This window comes from Pelecanus crispus, chromosome 2, assembly GCF_030463565.1.
Source record: "Pelecanus crispus isolate bPelCri1 chromosome 2, bPelCri1.pri, whole genome shotgun sequence".
NCBI classification, from domain to species: Eukaryota; Metazoa; Chordata; class Aves; order Pelecaniformes; family Pelecanidae; genus Pelecanus; species Pelecanus crispus.
This window is the reverse complement of record NC_134644.1, coordinates 1,474,142-1,489,401: the sequence shown is the minus strand read 5'-3', so window position 1 is coordinate 1,489,401 and position 15,260 is coordinate 1,474,142. Positions and strand designations below refer to the sequence as shown.

Genomic DNA, 15,260 nt, shown 5'->3' with positions numbered 1-15,260 from the left:
TGTGTATCAGGCACATTAGTGTTTGACAACACAAGCTTTTCTCCCTCTTAGCCTTGCAAAGCAAAATAATTGCAGGAATATGAGACGGATTTTCTTTTGTCTAGTGTTTTCTCTTTGTGAAGACACACACAGACTCCTGTTTTGTAATGTCAGTTCATCCAGAACTGTGTTTCCAGCTTCTGAGGCTTTAAGTAAGACGTGTTATAGGTGAAACCAAGCCTAAAGGAGCAAAACAGCACTGCAAAAGGGCGTGCAGTCAGTTGGTGCGCCAACATTTCCAACGCTTTGAGCAGCAATTACCTTGTCTACAGTCTGTATTGAATATGCATTTCTCATATCTTTGTAACCCTTTCTTCATACTGATACACAAAAATATTTTTAAGTTCCTAATGAAGACCCGATCTTAAAGTTTCCGGAAGAAAAAAGTCATGTGCCTGACAAGTCCTGGTGAAATTCTTGTGTTGTTCTTCCGGTCAATGCGAATTCAGTAAGTGGCTGTCAATATCCAGCAAGGCTAGAGGATCCACTGACTAAAATCCACTGGAGGAGGGCTAGAGGATACGTCCAGCTGCTAAAGCCCCACCTGAGAAACGCGCACTGAGTATTTTTAAATCCCTGGAGCATGCAGATGCTATGTTTCCTCTTGACCGTTTCCTACAGCCAGCCTGTGCCCAATAGTTGTGTAATATCTAGCGACAACTTTTAGTTTCAGGCAAAATCTTTTGTATTTCATGTATAGTATTTTATTTATTTGTGATCTCTCCATCACCTTATCTGCTGTGACTGCTCTAAAAAGAAACGTAGAGATGTGAGCTGAACCAAGACTTCTTTTTATTTAAAATAGAGGTGAGCATTTGAATGACTACCTGGTAAAGGTACCGTGGGCGCCTTGTCCTCTTCCCAGACGACCGCAGCGATGCCGACACAATGCCCACTGTAGAATCCAAAATGGTGCTAGGTTACCGTGACCATAGTCTGTTCAGTACCGGAGACAGTCTTCAAATAAATGATCTGTGAAAAAGCACGGTGATAAAGAAGTGCACAGACATCACCGTAAGGATTGCCACTAAGTGACACACACAGAAAGCTGCCAAACTATTTGCCAGCGCTGCGTAAGGAAAGTCAGGAGGAGCACGGGTACAAGTGAAATGGAAACAGACACGGAGTTTTAAAGTAACCAGTGTAGAAATGCTACTCATCTGGTTGTTGGGATTGTTAGAGATCACAAAACTCTGCTACACAAATTTAACCCAGTGTTGGAGGGGTATGGGCTTTATTCTGCAGCATCATAGAATCATGGAATCGTTTAGGTTGGAAAAGACCTTTAAGATCATCCAGCCCAACCATTCACCTAACACTGCCAAGGCCACCACTAAACCAGTTCAGGGGAGAGGAATAATTAATTTCATGTTTCCTGGCTTGGGGGATGGATTGTTTTTGAATGAAAGTAAAACTAGGAATCACTAAGGTTGGAAAGGATCTCTAAGATCATCAGCCCAACCATCAACCCAACACCCCCATGCCCATTAAACCATGGCCCAAAGTGCCACCTCTGCCCGTTTTTTGAACCCCTCCAGGGTTGGGGACTCCCCCACCTCTCTGGGCAGCCTGGTCCAATGCTTGGCCACTCTTCACATGAAGAAATTTCTCCCAATATCCAATCTAAACCTCCCCTGATGCAGCTTGAGCCCATCTCCTCTCGTCCTATCGCTGGTTCCTTGGGAGAAGAGCCCGACCCCCCCTCCCTGCCCCCTCCTGCCAGGAGCTGCAGAGCGATCAGGTCTCCCCTCAGCCTCCTCTTCTCCAGGCTGAACACCCCCAGCTCCCTCAGCCGCTCCCCACCAGCCCTCTGCTCCAGACCCTGCCCCAGCTCCGCTGCCCTTCTCTGGACACGCTCCAGCACCCCAATGTCCTTCTTGTGCCGAGGGGCCCAAAACTGGACACAGTATTTGAGGTGCACAGTATTCATAGAATCGTTTAGGTTGGAAAAGACCCTTAATATCATCAAGTCCAACCATTAACCTAATTTCTGCAAAGATGCAGCAAGAAGCACAGCAGGGAAAAGGAGCAAGGGAAAATTTTAGGCCAAAACCCTAATACGAAGCAGAGAGAGAAAAAGCAACTGCAGAACAAGTAGAATTTTCCTCACTGCAACAATGCCCATTGTTCAGTGTTAGGACAAAAGCAATTCCTCCTGGGAGTATTTGCGAACATTAGAAGATGGGAAGGAAACAGGGAAACACCTCTCGGGCAGGCTCCTAACCAACAGTGTAGAGACCAAAAGCTCTCCAGCTCATTAGCGATACCCCCAAGCATCCAACCAATCTGATTTTTAATTCTTTCTTTTTCTCTGCACTGGAATTTTTATTGAGGCACTATGAAGAAAACAACATGTTTATTGGTCAGCTAACAAAAAATGTTTCTGGCTGTTTCACCACTAAGTCATCTTCCCTCGGTTCGAACACGAAATGTTGAAAGGACAAGAGCGAGACTTGCCGTTACCTTTGCTCCTCATTCAGCACCTGCAACGTGAACCAAGCAAGCAAAGCAAATCACGATTCACAGCTCAGGCTTTTTGAAGCTTTTTACGGCAAGGTGCCAAACCCAAGTTCCTTGCTCCCTCCTTATAGAATCATAGAATCATTGAATCATTTAGGTTGGAAAAGCCCTTCAAGATCATCCAGTCCAACCAGTAACCTAACACTGCCAAGGCCACCACTAAACCAATCAAGGGTAGAGCAGCAACCCCACGCGTCCTGGCTTGGTGGCTGGATTATTTTAATGAAAGTAAAAACTAGGAATCATTAAGATTGGAAAGGCCCTCTAAGATCATCAGCCCAACCATCAACCCAACACCCCCATGCCCACTAAACCATGGCCCAAAGTGCCACCTCTGCCCAGTTTTTGAACCCCTCCAGGGATGGGGACTCCCCCACCTCTCTGGGCAGCCTGGTCCAGTGCTTGACTGCTCTTTCTGTGAAGAAATTTCTCCTTAATATCCAATCTAAACCTTCCCTGATGCAGCTTGAGCCCATTTCCTCTTGTTCTATCACTGGTTACTTGGGAGAAGAGACCAACACCCACCTCACTACAACCTCCAAATACTTTGGGTTGGAAGGGACCTTTAGAGCTCCCCCAGCCCAACCCCTGCCGTGAGCAGGGACAGCTTTAACCAGCCCAGGGTGCTCAGAGCCCCGTCCAACCTGGCCTGGGATGTTTCCAGGGATAGGGCCTCCACCGCCTCTCTGGGCAACCTGTGCCACTGCCTCACCACCCTCAGTGTAAAAAATTTCTTCCTTCTATCTAGGCTGTATCTCCCCTCTTTTAGTTTAAAACCATTCCCCCTTGTCCTAAACGCGAGAGGCAAAGTGGGGAGGCAAAGCTGCTTTGGGGGAGGTGCCCATGAGGCAGCCCCTAGAATTCACCCTCCAGTGATGCTCGGAGAGTTGGATCCACCCAGCTGGACACCAAAAGTTCTGCCCCAGCACCCCAGGCCGTCTGCACGCCCAGGGCACAACCCTCAGCTGGGCCAAGGAGAAGGGGGAAGAGAACAGCCCCAAATTACCTCCTGCCTTCCCAGCTGAGTGCAAACCGAGCACAGAGTGCGGGATGCGAGGCGGCTGGGGACAGGGGTGCACCGATAACGGGGGCCTGGGAGACGTGACAGACGAGGTGGGATGAGGGCATGAGGGCAGCCGGGATAACAGGGAACACAGGGAATGCCGTGGGCAGCCATGCCCACAGCCCTACTTGCTGGGGACAGGGGCAAAGGGGGGTGACCTGAGAGCGGGCTGGGCTGGAGGGGGGCTGCAGGGACAGGGAGAGTCTCATCCATGTTTTCGTAGACCTTGGTGGGGTGGAGATGGTGGGAAGGACTGAGGTGAGGCTGGTGGGGTGGCGAGGGAGAGAGCGAGGCCTGCGGAGATGTCGTGTGGGGCAGGGGGAAACAAAGCCTGGGGGAGGAGGGGATGAGGCCTGGAGGAGGGAGAGGAGACCCTGAGGTGGGGACAAGACCCTGAGGAGTGGGGTGAGGCCTGGAGGAGGGGATGAGGGCTTGAGGGGGAGGGATGAGGGCTTGAGGAGGGGATGAGGGCTTGAGGGGGAGGGATGAGGGCTTGAGGAGGGGACGAGGGCTTCAGGAGGGGGACAAGGGCCTGAAGAGGGGGACAAGAGCTTCAGGAGGGTATGAGACCTGGAGGAGGGGGATGAGGGCTTCAGAAGGGGGATAAGGCCTTGAGGAGGGGGACGAGGCCTTGCGGATGGGGTCAAGGGCTTCAGGAGGGTGACAAGGCTTGGAGGAGGGGGATGAGGCTTTAGGGGGGGGAACAAGGGCCTGAGGAGGGGGACGAGGGGTTCAGGAGGGGGATAAGACCTTGAGGAGGGAGATGAGGCCTTGAGGAGGGGACAAGGGTTTCAGGAGGGGGATGACAGCTTCAGGAGGGGGACAAGGCTTTGCGGCGGGGGGTGAGGGCTTGAGGAGGGGAAGAGGGCTTCAGGAGGGGGCAAGGCCTGGAGGACGGGATGAGACCTGGAGGAGGGGGATGAGGCCTGGAGGAGGGGGACGAGGTCTGGAGGAGGGGGATAAGGCCTTGAGAAGGGGGACAAGGCCTTGAGAAGGGGGACAAGGGCTTCAGGAGGGGATGAGGCCTGGAGGAGGGGGATGACACCTTGAGGAGGGGGACGAGGGCTTCAGGAGGGGGACGAGGCCCGTGGGGCTGATGCTGCCTGCGGGGACTACACGGCGGGGGCAGGCGGGTGACAACAAGGCCCCGGCGAGGGGGCGGCTCCCGGGGGCAGCCCCCGCCCCTCACCTACCTGCGCCCCCTCCCCAGCCGGGCCCGGGCGAGCGGGAGGCGCGGTGGCCCCAGGGGAGGGGGGAGGGGGGGAGTGTACGCCGTTGCCATGGCACCCGCCTCTTCCGGCCTCTCCCGGAAGTGACCGAAGGCGGAAGTGGGAGGGGGCGGTGGCCGCGCTACGGCGGCCGGGCGGGGCCAAGGCACGGGGGAGGCGGAGGCGGGCGGTGCGCGGCGGGAGCGGCCGGGAAGATGCTGGAGGCGGCGGCGGGGGCCGGGGCCGGGGCCGAGCCGGAGCTGGACCCCGAGGACCTGGTGCATTTCTCGGTGGGCGATTTGCCCAGCCGCGGTTACGGCGTGATGGGCGAGATCCGGCGGCAGGGCAAGCTCTGCGACGTGACCCTCAAGGTGCGGCCCGGGGTCCCTGGTTCCTGAGGGGGAGCTGAGGAGGCACTGAGGGACCCCCCACCCACCCACCCCCGGTCCCTTTGCTGGGGAGGGGGAGGCGGCTGGGGTCCCCTCGGGTGGCTTTGGTGGGGGGACAGGGAGGGGAAGAGAGGGTCCCTTGGGGGGGGGGGGGGGGGCTGAGGGCCACTTTGGTGGGGGGCGAGGGGGGGGCTGAGACCCCCCACAGCCCCTTTGGTGGGGAGAAGGGGGAGCTGAGGGTGTCCCCCCGCCTTCCCGTGGCTTTTGGCAGCAGAGAAGGGCGGTGCTGAGGCACCCCCCCAGCCCCCTTGGTGGGTGTCAGGGGGTGTTGGGCCTCCCCAGCCCTGGGGGGGGGGGGGGGGGCTCTGTGAGGGTCCCTTGGGGGTGAGGGGGGTGCTGGGCACCTCCAGCCCAGGGTGGGGGCCGGGCCGGTGACACCCCGTCCCCAACGCTGCGCCTCACCCTGGGCACAGGGCAGGACATGGAGCTGCTCTCTCTCTCAGAGCCGCTGTGGTTTTTCCAGCAGCCAGGCAGGTTGATTCAATCAGATATTTTATTTTGGGAGGAATCAGGGTGCCCCAGACCCCCCGCCACGTTTCGGTGGGGGTCCCGGCACTGAGGAGTGGTTTGGGAGGTCGCACTACGGATGGGGTCGATGTGAGTTCACGGACCAACCTCTGCTCCAACCCATGGGAGAAGAGTCCTTTTCTCTCGGAAACCTTTAAGAACATCACTTTCCTACATCAAAGAAATGATCTATAGCCGTGGTAAACCCTCAGCACTGCGTTCCTGGCTCCGCAGGGGTGGGCTGTAAGGGCTTTGAGAGTGGCCAGTGGCCCGTGGCCAGCGCCGGGTGGGAGATGCTGGGAGTCCTTCGGGAGCTCACGGGCAGAGGAATTTGTTGTGGGGTGGGTGTGACGTTGCAACTCCTAGGATTGGTTGAGTCATTCCAGAATTAACTCTCGAGTTTAATTAAACGTGAAGGTGTTTCCCAGCCTACTCATGCTGAAACTTTTCACCGACCTCCCGCTGCCGAAGAAGGAGCCGGCGAGGGCTGCGCCTGTCGTGGGGACGCGCGATTGGGGTGCGCCCCTGGGCTGCCTCCTCCCCGCCGATCAGCTACAGCCTCCCGCAGAGCGGGGCCGCTTCGCGGGCTGAAATGGGCGCTGTGAAGAGCTCAGCCGCGCGCTGACCCTCCTTGGACGAGGTTGTACCTTATAAGATGTGGTATTCATAGAATCACAGAATCGTTCAGGTTGGAAAAGACCTTCAAGATCATCCAGTCCAACTGTTCACCTAACACTGCCAAGTCCATACTAAACCAGTCAAGGGGAGAGGAATAATTCCATGTTTCCTGGCTTGGGGGATGGATTATTTTAATGAAAGGAAAAACTGGGAATCACTAAGGTTAGAAAGGCCCTCTAAGATCATCAACCCAACCATCAACCCAACACCCCCATGCCCACTAAACCATGGCCCCCAGTGCCACCTCTGCCCGTTTTTTGAACCCCTCCAGAGCTGGGGACTCCCCCACCTCTCTGGCCAGCCTGTTCCAGTGCTTGGCCACTCTTTCCGTGAAGAAATTTCTCCCAATATCCAATCTAAACCCCCCCTGATGCAGCTTGAGGCCATTTCCTCTCGTCCTACCACTAACTACTCGGGACTTGCGACAGTCTATGCCGTAACCTGGAGGAATTCTGCGACAAAACTGGTTTGGGATGCAGAGCGCCATTTTATTAGAATTAAACTTTGTGTTAGCAAGGTGGCTTCGTGTTGCGGAAGATTCTCGGGTCCTGCGAGCCCCGCATCTCTGGAATCATGGCAGTGAGCCGGCTGTGGGCCCTCTCGCTGGGGCTGGGCTGCTCTGCGTGGTCTGGAGGGAGACGAGAGCGACGAGGTGTGTGACCTTGGCCTTATCTCAGCTAAATACCTGACCGCTGCTTCTGCAAAACTCTTCTGAGTAAGTTTTCCCATAGATTTACCATAGTAAAGTCCTTTTTTTTTTTTTTTCCCCATCTTGCTTATCTTACTTTGTATCTTTTCAGTGGCAGAGCGGGAACGCTTTTAAAGCCTTGAGGGCTGAAGGAGCTTCCCAGGCCGGCTGTCAGAATGAGCGCCCTGACAGTGCTTTGTGGATGAGGGCACCATGCTGGCCCCGCTTTCTTTTTTCTTTTTATTATATTTTGTTCCAGGGACTGGTGCTATCTGGGGAGGGTGCAGAGCCTTTCGCTCCCGCACAGGTTAAAAATCCATTAAGAGAGGTGTCTCTGTCATTCTTAAAATGAGTCTTAACTTTCTCCACTGCCTGGTTAATTCTTTATTATACTGAAGAGCGATCCCAGCAGCGACTGATACATTTGGCAGAAGGCTGACAGCGTGTTTCCGTGTTGGTTCAAACAAACAGTCCAGCTTTCCCTCGTACACGTACTTCATTCGCTTGATTCCTCTTCTTGCATTGAGTCATCGTGTCAAAATATCCCACCGCTTCTGCCTCTTGACAGCGGATTTCTCAATGCCTGCGCTTCCCATGGCGATTGAATTATGCTGCCTGCTGAACGCGAGCCAAGCTTTGCCTCCCCGTTGTTCGGTACAGGGTGTCTTTGCTGGCTGCTGAACGATTTAAGAAGTAATTTTTCTCAGCTCGACTTTGGAGGTGGCTTTCCATCAGTTAGCCACCTGGAACGCCAGCTGACGCAAAACGTGCTCTTCCCTGACCTTACTCGGGAACGCTTTCCGCGTGCGTTGGTGAAGCTGTAAATCCAGCGCGATGCAGGAGGAGCCTGCCGAGTGAGTTGTTTCGCGGGGACGGCGTTTGAATACTTCTTAACCCAAAACCAAGGTAGGAAAAACACTGAGAAGCATTTCAAGTCGATACCTGAAGGCGACCGTAGTGGGTCCTGATGCTCGTTGCCCCACTGGAGCGAGTGTGTGGCTGGTTTTTCACACCTGCTACTTTTAGGCTGTCGCCTCTCTGAAGAAAAAAAGCTGCCAAACACCACTTTGGGCCAGAACTCGGCTTCCTCCTGATGTGACCAGCGTTCAGGCTCGCGGCTGAAACGGGAGCAAGCAGCGTTGTTGCACCACGGTTCGGGTTTTTAGCGGCCTCTTTACCGAGATCGGCGTGTTGGGGTCAGTGGCTGTAAATGATTCTCCCAGCCCACGGAAATGTTGGCTGTACGAACAGGCCTAAAATTGCTAGGAAGCGTCGGTACTCTCGTTGGTTTAATTATTCCCCTCGTAAAGCCAGGTGAGCGTTCGTTCAGTAAATAGGAGGGGAAGAATTTGTTCTCCTTTCTCAGAAACCGTCTTGCTGCACTTCACGCCGCTCCGCAGGAGACGGTGCTGCCTCAGCAACGTACGGCAGCTGGGTTTAAACGTGATTAAAAGCAAGAAGTGCCGAGCGGACCGGCTCCTTTGGAGCTCCGATTATTCAAACTCGGCACAGGGAAATCTGTCGCTGCTTCTTGTGATTGCCCATGTGAAAATGAAGTTTCACCGGGGCGGCGAGCGAGCTGTGCGTCTTTCCAGTGGTTTAGGATGTGTTCGTCGAGTGCCAAAGCTCCTTTCCTGCGCGGGTGGTCGAGGCTATGGATTTGAAAAGTCCTTTTCTATTCTTGTCTCTTAAATAGCTGCAGGTCAGAGCTCCTCTTGAAGATGTTCCTTCACGGGCATCTGTCCTTTCAGTCTCCCTTTGGCGACTCTCTGAAGTGTTTACTTAATTTTAGGATGGTCTGGTAGAAACACATGTGAATAAACTGGAGGGAGGAGGGAAGCAGGGAGGCACACCTTATTCTGTGGTTAGTTCATTTTCCTTTGGCGAAAGTCAGATTTTTTGCTTACTAAAGCCAAATTTCTGCTACTGCTTTCTTCTCGCAGGATCGCTAGGTTGCGTCTCAGCGTGGCCTTGTCTGGTTAAAAAAAAAAAAACCAAACAAAAACCTGTTTGCCAGTTTAACCTGACCAGAGTAATATGGAAAAATCTTCCAGGTGAGACTTGTGCTTCTCTCCTTATCCAGTAGTGGTGGTGGTTGCGTCTGTGACAGGGAAACGCCAAGCCTGGAGCAGAAAGGAAGCTTCTTTACCTTTTTTTTGCTGGGTTTTTTTTTTTTTTTTTTTGGTGGGTTTTGAAGCTTTTAGCTACCAATGTGGACCTGTCAAGCGGTTTGAAGACTGGTATACTTATTTCAAATTCAGTTTTCACCCTTTGAGATGTGAGAGTAGACTCTGAAATGGGAGTGTCCAGCAAAACCAGCAGAGAAGCAGCGGTTCTCCGTGCACCTCGCCTTACCCTGCATCTGGGGCCAAACTGGGGTGCCCAGTGATGGACCGCAGTTTGAATTGGCCGGATTTCTCAGGCTTGAAACAGGCTGTGAGTGGCAAAATCTATATATACGTGCTAGGGATCGGTTCACATTTAATGCACGTCGCGTCTCTGGCTGCGGAGCAAAACCTGCCGTAGCGAGATCCCCTCTGGGTGCCGCCAGCTCTGGGTCAGATGTTATCGCAGTTACTGACAGCGGGGTTTTTTTGGATGAAACCAGTGAGGTTTGATTTCTGTCTCTGCCTGGTTTCCCCCAGAAGCTGGATATAAAGCGTTTTCTTTCAGGCTGCCTTCATGGTAGGAGACTTTTGGGTTGTTTTCTGCCTGTTTGCAGTGCTCTCCGGCTCCTGTCCAGGCAGCATTCCGCTTCTCCCCGGAGCTCTTCCTTCCCAAGAACCTTTCACCCATAACATCACCTTCCATCTAAACACGAGCTAGGAGTCTTCAGGTATTTCTACGGTCAGCGCCGCCGTTGATTTTACCTTATTGGTAGAAATCAATTAGCTTCCTACTAAGCTCACTGGATAAGAAAAGCTCTTCATTAAAGATTTGGGTCCTTGTTGCTTTGGTTTCCTGTACGCAGCAGCAGGGCAGAACCTTTCCCACTTGTTTTAGCGTGGATTTGATTTGTACTCTTTTTTTTTTTTTCCTATGCGTGCGTGCTCTCGAAGCATTTTAGAGCTCACAAATGCGGCAAAAGCGCGAAGAATCGCAGCTCCCTGACAAATGCTGGTATTTGGGGGCATTCGTCCCTGATCTGGAGAGCCTGATCTGCTTTTTAATTGCAGAGAAGAAGCTACTTGGTATTTGTGTTCTTCCTGAGCATTGTTTTTTTGCAGACAAACATCCTCTCGAGATGAAAGCTGCTTAGGCAGCCGTGTTTTCTGGAGTTTGCGTCTCTGCTTTAGGCCAAGGTACAAGTGCTCCCTGGGGATGCATCAGCAGCTTGCTGGAAGCCTGTGGACTGCACCACTCCATAAAACAGGGAAGCAATACTCGTCCTAGTTCTTCATTGATAAATTCAAGGGGAACAACTGTCTTCATGGCTCCTGCTCGCTGCGGTCGGAACCGGAGGAGAGCTGAGTGCCAGGCTGGCACCTCCAGCGATTTTTGGATGAATCTCTGTCAAAAGAGAGGAGGTTTGTGCCTTTCTGAATCCTCAAAGAGCGAAGTTAATGTGAGCTCTTATTGTTGCTGCTCCTCGTTCGGTTTGGAATCGCTCGAATGCCATATTTCCATGACTAACTCCAAGACTAATTAGAAAAGTCTCTTAAGAAAAATAACGCAAGCCTGGCAACTTAAAATACTTCCAAGCTGCGGAGAGGTCATATTATTTGTTTCATGTACAATCCAAATCGGACTGACAGGTGATAGTCCTGTTGGCTTTTCTCCCCTTCTCATCACAGTTTTTTCCAAAGCAGACTGTGAACTCGAAACCCTCCAAACTCCAGCAGATGCGCCCGAGAGAGCTGCTGCTGCCAGCAGACGCAGAGGTGGAGGAGCCTCCCTTTGTCCCGACGTGGCAGATAAGTGGAATTCCAGACAGCTTAGGCTGCGTTCTTAATTTCAGCAGGGTCCTTGAAAACCCTGTGCCTGGCTGCTCTGCAGATGTTTGAGCGCGTTTGCAAGATCCTTACGGAAAATGAGCTCGGCAGGAGAGAGAATATCTTTGTATTTGAGGAGCTGATAGATTTTTAAAAAACAGATAATCTGTTATGCACGTGAGACCTTTAGGTTAAGGATCTTATTTAAATCTTGTCATGCAGCAGTAACAAGCTACTTTGGATTACGACTGGCCTTGTTTTTTCACCTGAGGTCTCAGCTACCATAAATGCTGTTCCCCTTATATAAAAGACAAGTATTTTTAGTGCCTTATGAAGACACTAAACCTGAAGTGTTAGCAGAAACCACACATTTCTGCACTAAGCTTTTTACTTGGCTTCTCTGAGCCATGGCAAAAAAGCTTACTGCCTGACTTCCAGTTGCACTGGTTGTTATTCGCTTTCCTTAAAGCAAATTTGTTTTCCTTAAAGCAAAACTTGTCCTACGCTTTCGGGTGGCCTTCAGTGACCTGGCTGTTTAACCTGGCGTCTGGCAGGGGCGCTGGCAGGTACTTTGTGCCTGTTGAGGAGCGGGGTGCTTTGGGATGAGTTAAGAGCAGAAGCTGGGCGCTCCCCGTGTTGCCGTAGGGGTTGTTGGAGTACGGGAGAGGTTTGGGGTTACTGTTGTGAAGAGGTTGGGGGAACGTGGCAGCGAACTGGGGTGCCTGTGGCTGGAGGGTCCCTGGGCTGTTGAGTTACCCTCAGCTTTGGTTTTGCCGGTCCTTCAGGAGCGTGGAGGAGCTCGGGGCCGGAGGCGATCCCCTTGGGGCGCGTTCCTTTCCCCCGTCCCTGCGGGAAACGGGGAGGCTGGCATCCAGCAAAGCAGTTCGGCTCCTCCGAACTGGAAGTGAATTATCTGGGAACGTGCGTTCGAGTTGTACATGCAAAAGGGATGTCTTTTCTGGTTCAAAGTAATTAGTTACCGCTGTACCTGCAGGACGCTAATTAGCCTAGACCGGAAGGATGTGCGACTTAATGGGATCAATCGCTTGGTTTTGTGCACGCCAACTTTGATCCAAGCTCTTTCACATCTCGTCCGGCTGCTGTTTGGGTGGGAAGAGGTGGGGAAGAAGGGTATTTATCTGAATCTCTGAATTTTGCTACAAGATCTCGAGGCCAACTGTATGAGGTTCAACAAGGGCAAGTGCCGGGTCCTGCACTTGGGTCACAACAACCCCACGCAACGCTGCAGGCTTGGGGAAGAGTGGCTGGAAGCTGCCTGGCCAAAAAGGACCTGGGGGTGTTGGTCGCCAGCGGCTGAACATGAGCCAGCAGTGTGCCCAGGTGGCCAAGAAGGCCAACAGCATCCTGGCTTGTGTCAGGAATAGCATGGCCAGCAGGAGCAGGGCAGGGATCGTCCCCCTGTGCTCGGCACTGGGGAGGCCGCACCTGGAATGCTGTGTCCAGTTTTGGGCCCCTCGGCACAAGAAGGACATTGGGGTGCTGGAGCGTGTCCAGAGAAGGGCAGCGGAGCTGGGGCAGGGTCTGGAGCACAGGGCTGGTGGGGAGCGGCTGAGGGAGCTGGGGGTGTTCAGCCTGGAGAAGAGGAGGCTGAGGGGAGACCTGATCGCTCTGCAGCTCCTGGCAGGAGGGGGCAGGGAGGGGGGTTGGGCTCTGCTCCCAGGGAACCAGCGATAGGACGAGAGGAAATGGGCTCAAGCTGCGCCAGGGGAGGTTTAGATTGGATATTGGGAGAAATTTCTTCATGGAAAGAGTGGCCAAGCACTGGAGCAGGCTGCCCAGAGAGGTGGTGGAGTCCCCAACCCTGGAGGGGTTCAAAAACTGGGCAGAGGTGGCACCTTGGGCCATGGTTTAGTCTGGTCTACCCTTAATTGGTCTAGTGTGGACTTGGTAGTGTGGGTTAATGGTTGGACTGGATGATCTCTAAGGTCTTTTCCAACCTAAATGATTCTATGATTCTGTGAACTTTACTGCGCCATTATCTTCTGCCTAGCAAAACTTTGCTACGATGGCTCGGTTGCTAGCTTAATTTCTACTACAGGTCCCTGTGACTCGAATGCCATTGTCACGTCAGGAAAGATGTTTGTTTTTTTTTTTTTTGAGAAGATCTTTGCGGCAGAGAACTCGAGAGACTTCTCAGCTATGCATCGTAATGATGTCGTGGAAACAATAGATGCCTTTATTACACCTACAGCATTTTTCTGTGGAGAAAGCTTCATTGTACCCTGGAACTTGTTAACATTTTGTGGACGTGGGAGTGTAAGGGAGAGCATGCCTTTTATTATTTGGCTACGGAACGCGTCGGAAGGGAATTGTGGGATATTTGTGGTCAGAAAGGCTGCTTTGCAAGCAGTGGTTCTGTTCTTGTTTTCTGTAAACAGTATCTTTTGCCTTAAAAGAGAGGCACCAAAAATTATGTGTTGTAAAATAGCACATCCTTGCATAAAGGTGGAAATCTTAAAAAAGGTAAAAATGTTTTGCTCTTCCCAGTGAGCTCACTCATGTTGAGTTCCTGGGGTATTTCTCTTTTTTGGTGCTTGTATAAACAACTCATTCTGGCTTAGTGATGTGGATATGATTAAGTTGGTGGGGATTTCATTGGCGCCTGGAGACACTCCTGAACTCCAGACTCCAAAAAGCGAAAGATAAACGCGCTGGTTTGTGTCTAACTCGACAGGAGCACCCGATTTCGCTAACGTTGCAGGTATCGCCGTGGAACGGTCCCTTCTCGTAAACGAGAGCTTCCACCTTCGGCTGAAAGCTGAAATCCCCAACCAAGCCTCTGGTGTAGATGCGCATCCCGTGATGACACGGAGCGAGGGAAGCCAAATACTGAGTGATATCCCAGCTTACCGAGGATTTTCGGGAGTTCGCCCCGTGACACTAGGTAGGCAATAAAATCCTGCTGTCGGAGACGCCAGCGATCTGGGTTGGCGGCCTCCTGCCCTTCGGATACCTCAGTCCTGGGCTGTATGCAGCAGTATAGAAATATAAAATAAAAAGGAAAATCATTCAGTTGAGACAGCTCTTGAATGTGGATGGAAAGGGCAGCCAGTTCCAAAGGCTGTGTGGCTGAGTTCGAGCTGCTCTGTAAAATCAAAACGGGAACCGAGCAGGCTGTCCCTTAGTGAGGACAAAAATGGGGTTTTTCTCAACCAGACAAAGCTGCTTCTGTATTTTTTTTTTTATATTCTGCTGGCATTTCTGGAATTAGTGGGCAGGGCTGTGATGGTTTTTGAGCAAGGGGAAACCTGTCAACGGTAGGGTGGAATGATATCGAGAAGAGCATGAGCTCTTTTTCACTTTCTTGTTAGACTTACAGGGCTGTAGCGTGACTCCGTCGGGTGTAGGAAAGCATATTTATTTGGTCAGAAGAAAGGGAGATCATTTGGCACTGGAGATAGGGAGCAGTTTTTGATTTGGAAGACGCAAGGGTGAATTGATGGGACATGCACTGTGTGCTCGTCCTCGGAAGTATTTTTCATCTTCTGCAGGAAAAACAGGTATCGTCATTTGCCTGCAGCAAGAAATTTAGCTGTTCCTTCAGGACTCACCATTAAGTGCCGATGGTATGAACGTAATGATAGCTTCTAGACCAGAGATCCCAATTTATAAATCTTCCTGAGGGCCCTCTATCGTTACAGGAGCAAGTTTAAAAAAAGGAATTGCAGGTTTTTTCTTGTCCGGTACCAGGAAATAGTTTCCATTCGGCTGGTGGCGATGGCAGCGCGGATCAGCTCTTCGCTGGTGCAGCTCCGTGGATCTCGCTGCTGACGGGGGCCGGTCCCACTCCTCCCCTTTCCCCTGCTATGACAGCAGAAAATTATTCCCTTTTTTTTACAGCTTATTTCTGTTTTATTTCCCCAAACGGCGAGGTCAGGCGAGTGCTATCGCCAGCGCAAGGGAAGAAGCTGTGAACTACGGGACTTCAGCTGCACCCCGTGCCTAGATGGGGACCAAGCCGGGGCGGGAGGTTGAGCCCTGCGTTGGGGAGCTGAGGTTTCTCCCGACAGGTAGCCAAAACTAACTCTGGTTAGCCCAAACCCTGCCTTGCCTGTGCAGAGTCATCCCCAGTGCAGATCATCTGTTAAATGGGGCATTCCCCAAGGTAAAACCCTTTCCTTAACGAAGGGCGAGTACCCCAGCGGGGGGACAATC

The 15,260-nt window shown here is 52.3% G+C and overlaps 1 protein-coding gene across 1 annotated transcript in view; it reads left to right on the top strand.

Moving 5' to 3' along the window:
• Positions 1-4,902: 4,902 nt before the first annotated feature.
• Positions 4,903-15,260, top strand: part of KLHL18 (kelch like family member 18) — a 30,310-nt gene continuing 19,952 nt past the window's right edge. Inside the window, 3 exon segments of the mRNA XM_075704916.1 lie at positions 4,903-4,964; positions 4,966-5,032; positions 5,034-5,201. Coding sequence (XP_075561031.1) covers positions 4,903-4,964; positions 4,966-5,032; positions 5,034-5,201 — 297 coding nt within the window.